At 58.5% G+C, this 13,804-nt stretch overlaps 1 protein-coding gene across 2 annotated transcripts in view; it reads left to right on the top strand.

Annotated features, from left to right (window-relative positions):
* ABCB8 (ATP binding cassette subfamily B member 8) overlaps positions 1-13,804 on the top strand; it is a 17,297-nt gene extending 3,493 nt beyond the window's left edge. The window contains exons 2-16 of one of the 2 annotated variants that reach the window (XM_003896861.5): positions 1,776-2,088; positions 2,448-2,603; positions 2,680-2,774; positions 2,900-3,005; positions 3,873-4,034; positions 4,153-4,238; positions 4,344-4,441; positions 4,815-4,920; positions 8,736-8,769; positions 8,968-9,104; positions 9,298-9,392; positions 9,579-9,712; positions 10,444-10,591; positions 12,227-12,477; positions 13,447-13,804. In XM_003896861.5, coding sequence (XP_003896910.1) covers positions 1,776-2,088; positions 2,448-2,603; positions 2,680-2,774; positions 2,900-3,005; positions 3,873-4,034; positions 4,153-4,238; positions 4,344-4,441; positions 4,815-4,920; positions 8,736-8,769; positions 8,968-9,104; positions 9,298-9,392; positions 9,579-9,712; positions 10,444-10,591; positions 12,227-12,477; positions 13,447-13,587 — 2,062 coding nt within the window. In that variant the 3' untranslated portion in view covers positions 13,588-13,804. Of the gene's footprint in view, positions 1-819; positions 2,089-2,447; positions 2,604-2,679; positions 2,775-2,899; positions 3,006-3,872; positions 4,035-4,152; positions 4,239-4,343; positions 4,442-4,814; positions 4,921-8,735; positions 8,770-8,967; positions 9,105-9,297; positions 9,393-9,578; positions 9,713-10,443; positions 10,592-12,226; positions 12,478-13,446 lie in introns of those variants that run through there. The other variant, XM_009204214.4, reaches the window with a different exon arrangement.

Raw genomic sequence — 13,804 nt, 5'->3', positions numbered from 1 at the left:
CTCAAATGATCCACCCGCCTCAGCCTACCAAAGTGTTGGGATTACAGGCATGAGACACTGCACCTGGCCATGCTGTGATCTTTAAAATGCAAACCTGATCTTGTTACACCTCAGCCTAAGAATCACCACGACCCTTATTGCCCCCCAAGTCCAGGAGCTTTATAAGAACTAGAAAACTGCCCCTCCCCCCAAGTCTCATGTCTCTTCTCTCTTCTTGTAGGCCAGGCTTCAGCCATACAATTCCTGAAACTTCTCTCCCATCGTTTCTCACTGCAGACACTCACACTTACTTTCCCTGTGCCTAGAGCTCTCCCCTTTATAGCGCACCCCCACCTGTGCCTGGCCTCCTGTTCCCCCTCAGGCCTCACCTAGAAGGCCTTTCCTGACTTCCTCTGAGGAGAAGGAGGAGCAGGACTTCAAGCTGTTTTGTGCCTCTGATTGCCAGTTAACTGTGAGTCTCCTGCACTCAAGCATGACTACTGTGAGGGGAGTTACTTCAGCTGTCATGTTCATCTCCATCCTCTCCATCACCCAAGCAGAGCACCTGCACACAGTAGGTTCAAAATGTCTAGAATAGGCCAGGTGCAGTGACTCATGCCTGTAATCCCAGCACTTTGGGAGGCTGAGGTGGGTGGATCACAAGGTCAGGAGTTCAAGACCAGCCTTGCCAATATAGCAAAACCCCGTCTCTACTAAAAATACAAAAATTAGCTGGGTGTGGTGGCACGTGCCTGTAGTACCAGCTGCTCAGGAGGCTGAGGCAGAAGAATCTCTTGTACCCGGGAGGCAGAGGTTGCAGTGAGCTGAGATTATGCCACTTCACTCCAGCCGGGGTGACAGAGCGAGACTCTTTCTCAAAAAAAATAAATAAATTTTTAAAAAAATGTCTAGAATAGTGGAATCAATGTTAGCATTTTATAGATGCGGCAGCTGAAGGAAAGAGAAGGTAATTGGCCTATTCAAGATGACAAGATAAGTTATTAGAATTTTTATTTTTCTCTGTTTGCTCCTTCAGCTGTAGAGAAGGAGTGTGTGTCCATGGTGCCCCAGGCCGGGGAAGGGAGGTGGGGTAACGGGCCTGGGACATCGGAAGACACGGCACACTGGCAGAGTAGAGACAGTCTGGGTGCTGGAGTCAGACTGCAGACTCGGTTCCCTGCTCGTCCCGGTTCTGCAGCCTGGGGACAAATTATTTCAGCTCTCTTAGCTCCACATGATTTTTTTCATCTGTCAAGTGAGAATAATGGCACCTCCCTCCCAGGTTGGTGAGGATCAAGGGAAGTGGCCCATTAGCTCCGGGAGGTGGAGCCATGTCTGCCCTGGTGGCTGCTGTGAGCAAGTCCCGTGCCGGGCACAGGAGCAGCTCTCTTTCCTCACCTCTGCACCATAGTCCCTTAAACCCCCGGCCCCTTCCTGTCCAGGCAGTGTGTGGTCATCTAATGTGCCATCCAGTTCTTCAGTCTGTCATTCTGTCAGAGCCTGGAGTCGAGGCTGCGAGGACCCTGGCTGGCTGGCTGTGGCCTGAGAGGCGCCCAGGGGAATAAGACAAAAGACTCGATTTTTTGCTCAGCGTCTCATTCCTCTGTGACTTTGCCCATGGACGTCTGTCTTAGAAACTGAAGTTGCTTCAGAAGAGCCCTGGGAAGGGCAGGGGTGAGGGCCTGAAGGAAGAAGAAGTGCTGCTTCCAGAGGGCTCGGCCAGAGCCCCGTGGGTATGCTGGTCAGTTGGAGGGCAGTTGGAGCCTTGAGCCATCCATGCCTCTTTCTCCTTACAGGTACTCTGATGGCCACCGCAGCTCCACCCTCCTCCGGGCTGTGGCCCACCTGCGGTCCCAGCTTTGGGCCCACCTCCCTCGCGCCCCTCTAGCTCCCAGACAGAGCCCCTCTGCCTGGTGCTGGGTTGGGGGAGCCCTGCTAGGCCCCGTGGTACTGAGTAAGTGTCCCCGCCTCTACTTTGTGGCCCTCTGTGAGGCAGAAGAGGCCCCTCCTGCCAGCTCCACACCCCGTGTCGTGGGGTCTCGCTTTAACTGGAAGCTCTTCTGGCAGTTTCTGCGCCCCCACCTGCTGGCCCTGGGGGTAGCCATCGTGGTGAGGCTTTCCCCACTTCTCCATCCTGGGGACAGGGCAGGACCCAGAGGTACAAAGGGATTGCATTCCTGCCTCGCTGCCTCTCAGGGGAGAGCTCACGGGAGCAGTGAGGGCTAGCCAGGGTGCCAGGGGTGCCAGGGGCATCAACACTGGGTGGCTGGGTGCACAGAGGTCTGTGGGGGCTGGAAGCCAGGGTTTGAACCTCTGAGAGGCACTGATGTAGGTCCAAATGACCAGCCACGACCTGGACAAGAGCAGGGCTCAGTAGTGGGAGAGGAAGGGCCAAGATCTGGCTGGGGTTGGGGAGGAGTGTGGCACCCCCACTCAAAACATTTGTACCCTCTGCCTCCCCATTCCAGCTGGCCTTGGGTGCGGCACTAGTGAATGTACAGATCCCCCTGCTCCTGGGCCAGCTGGTAGAGATTGTGGCCAAGTACACGAGGGACCACGTGGGGAGTTTCATGACTGAGTCCCGGAAACTCAGCACCCACCTGCTTATCCTCTATGGTGTCCAGGTACAGCTGGGAGTGGGGCTGGGGGCCGCCGAGGAGCCACCCAAGGCATCCCTGAGTGCACTGGGCTCTTTCGCAGGGACTGCTGACCTTCGGGTACCTGGTGCTGCTGTCCCACATTGGCGAGCGCATGGCTGTGGACATGCGGAGGGCCCTCTTCAGCTCCCTGCTCCGGTACTGCCAGCCGCAGGGTGCAGAGTTGGGGTGACTGATGGTCCAAGGGGGCCTGGGGGTGGGGCCTCATCCTGAAGTAATGTGTCCCTCTTCTTCCCTGCTTGTTGGTCCATGTCCCATGCCAGACAAGACATCGCCTTCTTTGACGCCAATAAGACAGGGCAGCTGGTGAGCCGCTTGACGACTGACGTGCAGGAGTTTAAGTCATCCTTCAAGCTCGTCATCTCCCAGGTCAGTGGCCCAGTGGCCCCTCCACATCCACACACACACTTTCCCACGTGGACTCGCCAGGCCAGCCCTGCCTGCCCCAGCCCTGATGTTGGGCTGACAGGCGCACCCTGACTCGAGAAGCCCATTGCCTGGTGAGGCCGTGGGTGAGGGACCATGGAAGTTCATGGAAGGAAAGTGTAGAGGCAGTGTCCAAGATCAATACAGGCTGCTTCTCCACTGCTCTGAAACCGAATCTTCCCTGGAAAGCCTTCCCAAGCACTCAGACAAGAGCCTTTCCTGGCAAGAGCAAAATCACTTTGCCTGCCTTGTCCCCAGAGTGCCTGGATTGCTGACAAGCATTGAGCATGCACAGAGGGTCTGCTTTGTGCTCGGCCCTCCCAGGACTCACTCCTCTTCCCGTTGCTCCATGGCGAAGGCACGCACAGTCTGGACGTTGCCCAGGGCCTCGTCTGCTACGCCCATTACCTACCTAACACCAATGCTGTCCCCTTATCCTCCCCCACTGACTCTGTGGCTGCGGGATTGTGCCACACACTGGCCTAGGCGGTCACTGGTGTACCGCCATGCGGTTCTCTTTGTTCAGTTCCTAGAACAGAAAGAGAAGCAAGCTGGGATTTGTCTAGGGGAAGGACACCACAGTTCATAGCATTCTCACTCGGCCCCTTGGGGCCTGCTGCTCGCACCCAAACTGGCCAAGTTAGGTAGGGTTATGTACTGTGACCAGTGGACTGTCACTGGGCCTCCCAGGGGCCAAGACCTGGGGCCTTGGCCTTGGGAGTGCAGAGCTGCAGCCAGCTGACCCTTGGAAAAATCCTTCCTGTCATGGTGCGGACGCTGTAGCCTCCCGCCTTCCCTCCCCCTCCCTAGGGGCTGCGAAGCTGCACCCAGGTGGCAGGCTGCCTGGTGTCCCTGTCCATGCTGTCTACACGCCTCACGCTGCTGCTGATGGTGGCCACACCAGCCCTGATGGGAGTGGGCACCCTGATGGGCTCCGGCCTCCGCAAATTGTCTCGCCAGTGTCAGGAGCAGGTACCGGCATTCCTGACCATCCTCCTCACTCTCCCCACACCGTTTCTCTTTCCACTCCCTGGAACTCCTCCCTCTCCCCAACTTGGACTCCTTGTCCCGTTTCCTGAACTCCTTGCAGGTCGCCAGGGCAATGGGCGTAGCAGATGAGGCCCTGGGCAACGTCCGGACTGTGCGTGCCTTCGCCATGGAGCAACGGGAAGAGGAGTGAGTCCTGGGAGGGCCAAGCACAAAGCAGAGATGCCCCCCACACCCTGCCCACCCTTCGTGCCAGCCCAGCTGCCTCCTGAGTGCACTGGCCTCTGTCACCAGGCGCTACGGGGCAGAGCTGGAAGCATGCCGCTGCCGGGCAGAGGAGCTGGGCCGGGGCATCGCCTTGTTCCAAGGGCTTTCCAACATCGCCTTCAACTGTGAGTGAGCCAGTTGGGGGTTGGAGGGGCACTTGTGGGCTGGGGAGGAGCTGGGAGCAGCCAAGGCAGGCAAAGGCCCGCCCTCCATCTGCTGGCTGCCTGCATTCGCCTCGGGCCAGCTGCTAACTCTTGCAGGTAAAGGGAGGGTGCCGATGTCCCAACCCAGCTATGGGGTCCCATGCGGAACGCACAGGGCCACCCTCAAGGAGGCCATGGAGGCGTGCCCACCCCGACTTGCTCTTCCGAGGAGGAAGCCAGGGCTGGGATCAGCCATGTGCCTCACCTGACTCTCGCAGCCAGCACTGGCGGAGCAGGCCCAGCGCTGTTTCCTCTGCTCCTACTTCGTCCTCCCTCACTGTACCCTCTCCTGCAGGTATGGTCTTGGGTACCCTGTTTATTGGGGGCTCCCTTGTGGCCGGACAGCAGCTGACAGGGGGAGACCTCATGTCCTTCCTGGTGGCCTCCCAGACAGTACAAAGGTAAGTGGGGGCCGTTCCCATCGCTACAGATCCCCCTGCCACCCTCCAGAGCCCTGCTGGGTCAGGGGACACGGGTGCAGCCTTCTCTGGGGGCTGACTGCTGTGCAGCCCCAGGCCTGCCCAGCTCCCCCAGGGGTGCATAGGGTCGGGGAGAGAGAGCCCCTCAGGGCCCATAACAACCCTCCCGGCCGGGGCAGTGGTGCTGCAGCAGGCAGGTGCTTGTCATCTTCAGCCTTCCAAAGGACCCAGAAGTTTCCTTGACAGGTTTTTAAAAATTTGTTTTAGCTGTGGTAAAGTACACGTAACATAAAATGCAGCATTTTAACCATTTTGAAGTGTGCGGCTCATTGGCAGTGGGTGCACTCACATTGCTGTGTGGCTGGCACCGCCGTCCGTCTCCAGAACTCTTATCTGGCAGAGCGGAGTGAATCCCCTGGCACCCACCATTGCGCTTTCTGTCCTTATGATTTGACAACTCTAGAGACATCCTATAAGTGGAGTCAGACTGTGTCCTTTTGTGACAGAGTTTTGTCACTCCACATTGTGTCCTCAGCTTCCTCCGTGTTGCAGCCTGTCCGAATTCTCTTCCGCTGCAGGCTGTGACATTCTATGCATGGAAGGACCATCCTTGACAGGCTTTGTGAGCTGCCCTTCCCTATGCCTGCCACTTCCAGGGATGACAAATTGACCCCTGTCCCCACACACCCCACCCTTATAGCTTATTGCTTTGCGTTGGTCCGAAACCACCCGCTTAGTTGAGCCTCTGGGGTGACCAGAGCCAATCACCAGACAGCTCAAGGCGGGCCTCCCCATTCCGATCTCTTTCCAAGCTAAACAAAAGCAGTTCTACATAAATATGGTAAATAATGAGATAGTAAATATGCCGCAACAGATCATCAAAGGGTGAAGACCTGTCTCCACCAACCGTGCATCACCTCTGCCGCCCCCTCCCTCCCCAACAAGCCCCCTGCTCTTCCTCCCGGGCCCCCACCCCATTCTGTGAGGCATGTGTCCTCCCCCTGCTGCATGGTGCACCCCTGCGTGGGTGTCCACCGGATCGGAAGCCCTCCCTGCGGGGCGTACTGTCCCAGGAAGGGGGAGGCGGATGGAGACAGGCTCCCATTTTCAGCCCCAAACCTGACCTTCCACAGAGATGTTCCTCCCATTTCCGCAGATGCACGGACACCCTCGTGGGCCCCATTTCTGCTCGATGCTCTCTCATCTGAACACGTTCAGACCCTTTCTGGTCCTGGGCTCAGGCCTCCTGGGCAGCCTCGTCCCTCCTCCAGCCCAGGGGGCTATTCCCTCGTGGCTTTGGAATTCAGGTGTTCTCCCTGTGACAGAGATGGGGCCTGGCGGAGGCTGCTTCCACCACTGCCTGCCCTGCTCAGTGCTGACCCACTTCCCTTGACCAGAGCTTTGGCCTCACCGAACAGGACAGTCGTTTTAGTCCTGAGGACCCATAAGACGCCTAGTGGCGGCCGGGCACGGTGGCTCACACCTGTAATCCCAGCACTTTGGGAGGCCAGGGTGGGCAGATCATGAAGTTAAGAGATCAAGACCATCCTGGCCAACATGGTGAAATCCCGTCTCTACTAAAAATACAAAATTTAGCTGGGCGTGGTGATGCACGCCTGTAGTCCCAGCTACTCGGGAGGCTGAGGCAGGAGAATCGCTTGAACCTGGGAGGCAGAAGTTGCAGTGAGGTGAGATTGCGCCACTGCACTCCAGCCTGGCAACAGAGCAAGACTCCGTCTCAAAAAAAAAAAACAAGAAAAGCCCAGTGGCTCCCTTGATAAAATCACCCCTTAGCCCTCTGTGGTGGGCAATGGTGGGACAGTCTCCCTGTAGGGAGGGTAGCTGTACTGTCCAGCCCCAACCCTCCCGCTTCGGGGCCCCCACTTCCCCTTTAGGGCCTGAGACTCTGACTTTTTTTTTTTTTTTTTTGAAACGGAGTCTCACTCTGTCACCCAGGCTGGAGTGTAGTGGTGCGATTTTGGGTCACTGCAAGCTCCGCCCCCCGGGTTCACGCCATTCTCCTGCCTCAGCCTCCAGAGTAGCTGGGACTACAGGCGCCCGCCACCATGCCCGGCTAATTTTTTCTTGTATTTTTAGTAGAGACGGGGTTTCACTATGTTAGCCAGGATGGTCTTGATCTCCTGACCTCGTGATCCACCCGCCTTGGCCTCCCAAAGTGCTGGGATTACAGGCGTGAGCCATTGTGCCCGGCTGAGACTCTGACTTTACCTCTCACCGTACTGCTTGGCCATCCCGCAATTTTATGACACACACAAGAACCCCCAGGGGCTTGTGCTGTTTCGCTGGCTGCTCCCACAGCCACAGGCCCTAGACCCATCCTCTTGGGGGTCCTTCTAGCCCTGGCTATGTGGAGATTCTTCCCCACCCACCTTGGGGGAATTGGGTTTGTTGCATAAAGCAGCTGGTGTGTTTCCCACTGGGTCCTGCCAGCTAAGCCAAGGGCCCATGCATTGGCACTGGGGTCTAGCAGAGAGAAGGCAGAGAGGGGAGCAGGATGGCCTAGCCTGCCTCAGGCAGCCTAACCTATGAGCCCGTCCTCAGCACTCCTGATGGAGATGGGGAGGCGCCTAGACAGACAGCAAGCGGGGCCCAGCCGCCTCATCAGAATCAGGGCCAGGCTTCACCTGGGAACAGGCCCGTAGCCCACAGCCCATGGCCCCTGAGAGCAGGGTCATCACACTCCAGTGAGTCATGTGCATTTTGAATTTCAGTTGCTGCCCAGCCCCTTTGCCAGGTGGAGAATGTTCCCCTGCTCATCAACAGATAGCTGACTGGGCTGGTTCCTTCCTGCCTGGAGCCTCCCCGCTCCCTTTAGCAAGTGCTGACTGCGCTGAGTCCACTGGGACCTTTTCCTTTTGGGTTTTGAGGCTCCTCCCACTCACCCCCCACCCCAGTGCTGGAAGAAGTGAGTCTGCAGCTGAAGGGTTGCTGGGGAGTCAGTCTTTCCTCTTCTTAAGGAGGGGACCAGGCATACACACACTGTCACGGGTCAGCCAGGCCAGTCAGGGACCAGTGACTCACCTTCCTCCCCAGCCTCCTGGCAGCCGGCCAGCCCTACCCCAGCCCTGCCGGGGCAAAGGAGGCCACCCACTGTCTAGACAGATAACACCGTGGGTATACTCACCTGCAGGGCAAGCTCATGAGAAAAGTTTTTTTCAGGGAATTTTGTTTTGGGTTCTCCCGAGAGTTCCCCTGTGACCCAGTGTCTTCTGTTTTCTTCTTTCTCCAAAAAGATGTAACATCACTTTTTCCACCTAAATGTCAGCCGAAGTCGTTGCTTCCCCAAGCGTCTGCAGTGTTAGATCTGCTCTCCCCTTGTGAGCCACACACCCTTGATCTGTGTTCACGGTGGCGGCCTCCGCATCCTCAGGGCACAGCAGGGAGTTTGTGGGTCAGCTGGACTCCCTTCCTCGTGGGCTGATATCACCCCTACATATGTGCACAGGCCTCACCCTGCAGACCACAGGCCAGGGCAGTGGAGGACACCCGCAGAGGCCTGTGCCTTCACTTCCATTTCCTCCTGGAGCACCCCCTCCTGGGGCTTGGGCTGGGCTAAGGGACAGCTGTCATCCTCATCCGGCCAAGGAGGGAGCCAGGGCTCAGCGATCTGGTGTTGCTGCGTCCCAGGGCTCCACACCCCCATGGTGCAGGAGCAGTCTGCGTTTGGCCACAGGCCACCTGCTTCCTTGCTCCCCCACCCCACCATGGCTTCCTTCCCCTCCTCTCTGGCTCTTCTTGTTCCCATCTATTCCAACCCTCTCTCCTTCTGCTGCCAGGTCCATGGCCAACCTCTCTGTCCTGTTTGGTCAGGTGAGTGGCCAGTAGGGTGGAGGGCCTGGGGTGTGGAGTTTGTGCCATGTGTGTGCCACTGTGGGAGTTGCCTGTTGACTGGGTGTGGGCGGGCAAAGGAGCTGGGGAGACCCCAGCCCAGAGCCACGGCCACTCCCTGGAGATGCTGTGGTCACCCCCACTCCTGCCTCTCTGCGGACTTTGGATCCCCTCCCACAGGTGGTCCGGGGGCTGAGTGCAGGCGCCCGGGTCTTTGAGTACATGGCCCTGAGCCCCTGCATCCCACTGTCTGGGGGCTGCTGCATCCCCAAAGAGCACCTGCGTGGCTCCGTCACGTTTCAGAACGTCTGCTTCAGGTCAGCACGGGTGAGCAGGTGTGGGGATGGGTCCCTGGGCTGAGGATGAGGCGAGAGGATTCGGGGGTGGAGGTCTGGCTTAATGCCCCCCATAAACAGGCCCTCTCAGAGGGCTACAGGGAGACTTCAGGAGGGACCCGGGCAACAAGGGCTGGGAGCCTGGTCTGACTGGGGGTCTCTCGGCTCCTCCCAGCTACCCCTGCCGCCCCGGCTTCGAGGTGCTGAAAGACTTCACCCTGACGCTGCCCCCTGGCAAGATCGTGGCCCTCGTGGGCCAGTCTGGGGGAGGTAAGGGGAGCCCACCACCTTCTCCTCACCCTCTGACTCTTCTCTAGCAGCCACTCAGAGCAAGGCTGGGAGCAGTGAGCCCTGCCCCCCCGGTGGGGTCCCTTCCTCCACTGCCACAAGGGGCCTTCTTTCCTGGGACAATCCCCAGAATCCCTGGCCTCCCGCCCTCTCAACCCAATTCCCCAGGAAAGACCACCGTGGCTTCCCTGCTGGAGCGCTTCTACGACCCCACGGCAGGCATGGTGATGCTGGACGGGCGGGACCTGCGCACCCTTGACCCCTCCTGGCTCCGGGGCCAGGTTGTCGGCTTCATCAGCCAGGTGCGGGGCCACATGGGCAGCCCTTGGCTCCCACTGCCCGTCCTCCCCTGGGCCCTGCCCCTCTTAGTCCTCAGGTGCGTTTTCTTTTCTTTGCAACCTCATCACCCTTGCTGCTCTCAGGAGACTCCTGGCCTTCTTCACATGTCCTCGGCTGTTGTCTGGATGAGGCATCCCTGTCCCGGCAGCAGCCACAGCTCTGCCTGGTCTCCCAGAGCAGGGACGCTTTGTCCCCATTTACAACAGTCTACACAGATGGGGAATCCGTGGGATTCTCGAAAATCCCATAGCATCCAGGTCTAGAGAAGCCCGTGGTGGAGTTGCTGAGCCCACAGCTGTTCTCCCTCTGCTTGAGGTGGCACTGCCCAGCGAGGGTCCACCCTTCCCTTCGAGGGCCGTGAATGAAGAGGGCATGCCTGCTGTCCCGCAGGGAGAGTGCCCGTGCAGAAGAAAGGCAAATGCAAGCTCCCAGTTCCCAGCACCCCGCCCTGCCAGCTCCTCCCACTCCTGCTCCTGAGGAGGGTTCTGGGTCCTTGGTAGGAGGTCAACCTGTCCTTCCCTTTGGGGGCCACTCTGTGTCCTCACTTCACCTCTGACTTTGAACGTCTCGTTCTTCAGGAGATCCTAATCTAATCCACCAAATGGAATGTCCCAATGTACATGGTAGCCCCTCAGGTTTCTTGGGCAAAGAGAATGTTTCTGTGGACTCTGTCTCCATAACCCCTCACCCACAGGAGCCCGTCCTGTTTGGGACGACCATCATGGAAAACATCCGCTTTGGGAAGCTGGCAGCTTCCGATGAAGAGGTGTACGCAGCCGCCCGGGAAGCCAATGCTCACGAGTTCATCACCAGCTTCCCCGAGGGCTACAACACCATCGTTGGTAGGTGCTTGGGTCTGCCGGGAACCAGGTGGTCAGGCGTTGGGACACAGGATTCCGCAGGAGCAGTGAGCAGCCCAGCGGGACTGAGGGCAGCAGGGACAGCTGGGGAGAAAGACAGCTGTGTCAGGGAAGACCAGAACCACAGCCAAAGGGGACAGAGTTGTTCTGTGGGGACAGGGGAGTCCAGGCCAATGTGGTTTAGCACCAGCAGACCAAGCAGCCTGCAGAGACAGGACGGGCTCCAGGAGGAACTGGAGAATGCGACAGGGGGCATGTGACAGGCCCCTGGCCAGGGACATAGTGATGCATGGTATTTGGAGTCCTCACTGAGTCTAAAAAGTCGCCACTTCCCCAGACTGAACAGAAGAAACGGGGGTTGCCTCCTCTCCACCGTCCATCCCCCTCTGGCTCCTGTTTCCTTCCTGAGCTTCTCATCTCTAAAGTCGTTTCTCCTCATTAGAATCGGGGTGACTGGATGGGCCCCAGGAGAGGGCTCTGGTGGTTCTGAACTAGGAACACGCAGCCTGGCACTGCAGGGCGTGCACCTTGCAGCTTGATGTGTGGAGCTCCCAGGTCTTTTTCCAGCCTTCGGGGCCATGTTTCTCGGCCAGTGTCTTGGCTCTGTTGCACAGTGTTTCAGCACTTCTCAGGATGCAAGGATACCTGAGCTTCTCAACTCTGGTCAGTCTGAGTCCAGCCTTCTGAGCTGTGGGGTCAGTGTCTCCAGCCCAGCCATCGTATTCTAGATGGCTCCTCCAGCCATGTGCATATACTGTCCAGATGCCAGCTGTCCTCACTGGGTGTTCTCCCACATCTCTCTTGGATGGCACTTTCCTTGTGTCTCTGATCCTAGTACTTTCTGCTCATTTGGGCCTTCTTGGGGCTGCGTCCTTACTGACCTGTCACCCTGCTGTCACCTTGAGGTTCTTTTTGGCTCCCAGGCTGCCACTTACGCTGTCCTCTGTGGGCTTCGAATCCCACTTCCCTGGAGTCACTGGACCCCAGAGCCCATGTTTGGGTGCTGGATGTTCCCCACAGCCACAGAGACCCGGGAGGCTGGGAAGGTGGCTTGGAGCTGCAGGCACAGGGCAGGGTGTGGGTCATCCTGGCCTGAGGCACTGCCATGGCTGGGGAGGGGCATTTGGCAACTCCCTTGGAGTGCACCAAGCCCTCCTGGCAGGTGTCATGCCACCCTCAGAGGCAGGGCAAGTGTGCACAGTGACTGAGGGACCCAGAGGTGGGATAAGCCAGTGCAGGGGCAACCCAGCAGTAGCAGGAGTGTACACAGTGCGGAGTGGGGGGTCAGAGGCAGGAGGAGTGTGCACAGTGCGGGGTGGGGGGTCAGAGGCAGGAGGAGGGTACACAGTGTGGGGTGGGGGGTCAGAGACATGACTAGGGTGCATAATGCGGGGTGGAAGGTCAGAGGCAGGACAAGCGTGCACAGTGCGGGGTGAGGGAGTCAGAGGCAGGACAAGCGTGCACAGTGCGGGGTGGGAGTCAGAGGAAGGAGGGTGCACAGTGCTAAGGGGGGCACTTAGAGGATCTTGATGGGAGTTCAGGAAGGACCCTGTGCCCCTTTGTGGGCCACCCTCAAGTGCACAGCTTCAGGCTCCTGCTCTGTCCCTCCCTTCCCAGGTGAACGGGGCACTACCCTCTCTGGGGGCCAGAAGCAGCGCCTGGCCATTGCCCGAGCCCTTATCAAGCAGCCCACAGTGCTGATACTGGATGAAGCCACCAGCGCGCTGGACGCAGAGTCTGAGCGGGTTGTGCAGGAGGCCCTGGACCGGGCCAGTGCAGGCCGCACGGTGCTGGTAATTGCCCACCGGCTCAGCACCGTCCGTGGGGCCCACTGCATCATCGTCATGGCCGATGGCCGTGTCTGGGAGGTTAGTCGTCCTGGGGGCGTGGATCAGTGGGTTGAGGATGGCTTCATCACGAACAGTGGCACAATGCTGCAATGAGTTACAGGAAGGTGTGGCCTGGCCCCAGGGCCTTCGGGGCTGTATACTGGAAGCAGCATCCCATGTAGAGTCAGGAGTTCCTGCATTCAGCCAAGCCCTGGCCTCTCAGGCCCTCAGTTTCTTCCTCTGTCCCCTGGGATAGTATAGTTTCACCATCAGCTCCCAGGATCAAAAGGAAAAGTACTAGCTGGGCGCCTGTAATCCCAGCATTTTGGGAGGCCAAAGCAGAAGGATCTCTTGAGGCCATCCTGGGCAACACAGTGAGACCTTGTCTCTACAGAATACCCAATAAAAAATTAGCTGGATGTGATGGCATGTGCCTGTACTCCCAGCTACTCTGGAGGCTAAGGCGGGAGGATTACTTGACCCCAGAGGTTGAGGCTGCAGTGAACAATGATTGTGCAATTGCACTCCAGCCTGGCATCAGAATGAGACGCTGTCTTAAAAAAACAAAAAGGAAACATACTCAGAAAGAGTATGGTTCTGTGAGCGAGGAACAGGGCTGGCTGCCCAGGGTATCAGTTGCAGAAGAAGCAGCGCCAAGGAACCTGTGCAGGGAGTCAGAAGTAGGACCCCAGAGGCTGTGTGGCATTGGTTCATAGCCGCTCATTCAAGCCAAGGCTGAGGGGCTTGTGCAGGGAGATGGATCCTGAATTGGAGCCTTGGGCTCTGTAAGCGGGACAGGGAATCATGTTCTTCCAAAATTCAGCTAAGGAGGGAAGTGGCAGTAACTGATGCAGCATGCCAGTGGCGGTTCCTTTCAGATTGAGCATTGGTTTCAGAGTGGCCTACGTGACCGTGGGCCCAATGGCTGATAGAGAGGCTTAGCCCTCGGAACATTCTGAAGCCTGCACGCCTTGGAGCAACCATTCGCCCCTCCCTCCCATCTTCCAGGCTGGCACCCATGAAGAGCTCCTGAAGAAAGGCGGGCTGTACGCCGAGCTTATCCGGAGGCAGGCCCTGGATGCCCCGAGGACGGTGGCCCCACCGCCCAAAAAGCCGGAAGGCCCCAGGAGCCAGCAGCACAAGTCCTGAGAAGGGCCCCCGAGGTGTGGTCACTGCCAAGCATCAGTGCTAGGGCTGGGGCTCAGCCTGCCGGGAGCTTACTGGAGACTGAGCCCCCGGGAGGGCCAGCATGTGGAGAGTCGCTGCGGCTGCTCCTGCTCACAATAAAGCCGGGGCCGAGCGGCTGGCAGGGGAGGCCAATCCCTCCCTCCCCTCCCTAGTCCTGCCGGCTGCCTCCCTCCCACCA

This window comes from Papio anubis, chromosome 4, assembly GCF_008728515.1.
Source record: "Papio anubis isolate 15944 chromosome 4, Panubis1.0, whole genome shotgun sequence".
Classification (NCBI taxonomy): Eukaryota; Metazoa; Chordata; class Mammalia; order Primates; family Cercopithecidae; genus Papio; species Papio anubis.
The sequence above is the reverse complement of the archived record's forward strand: the minus strand, read 5'-3'. Positions and strand labels throughout refer to the sequence as shown.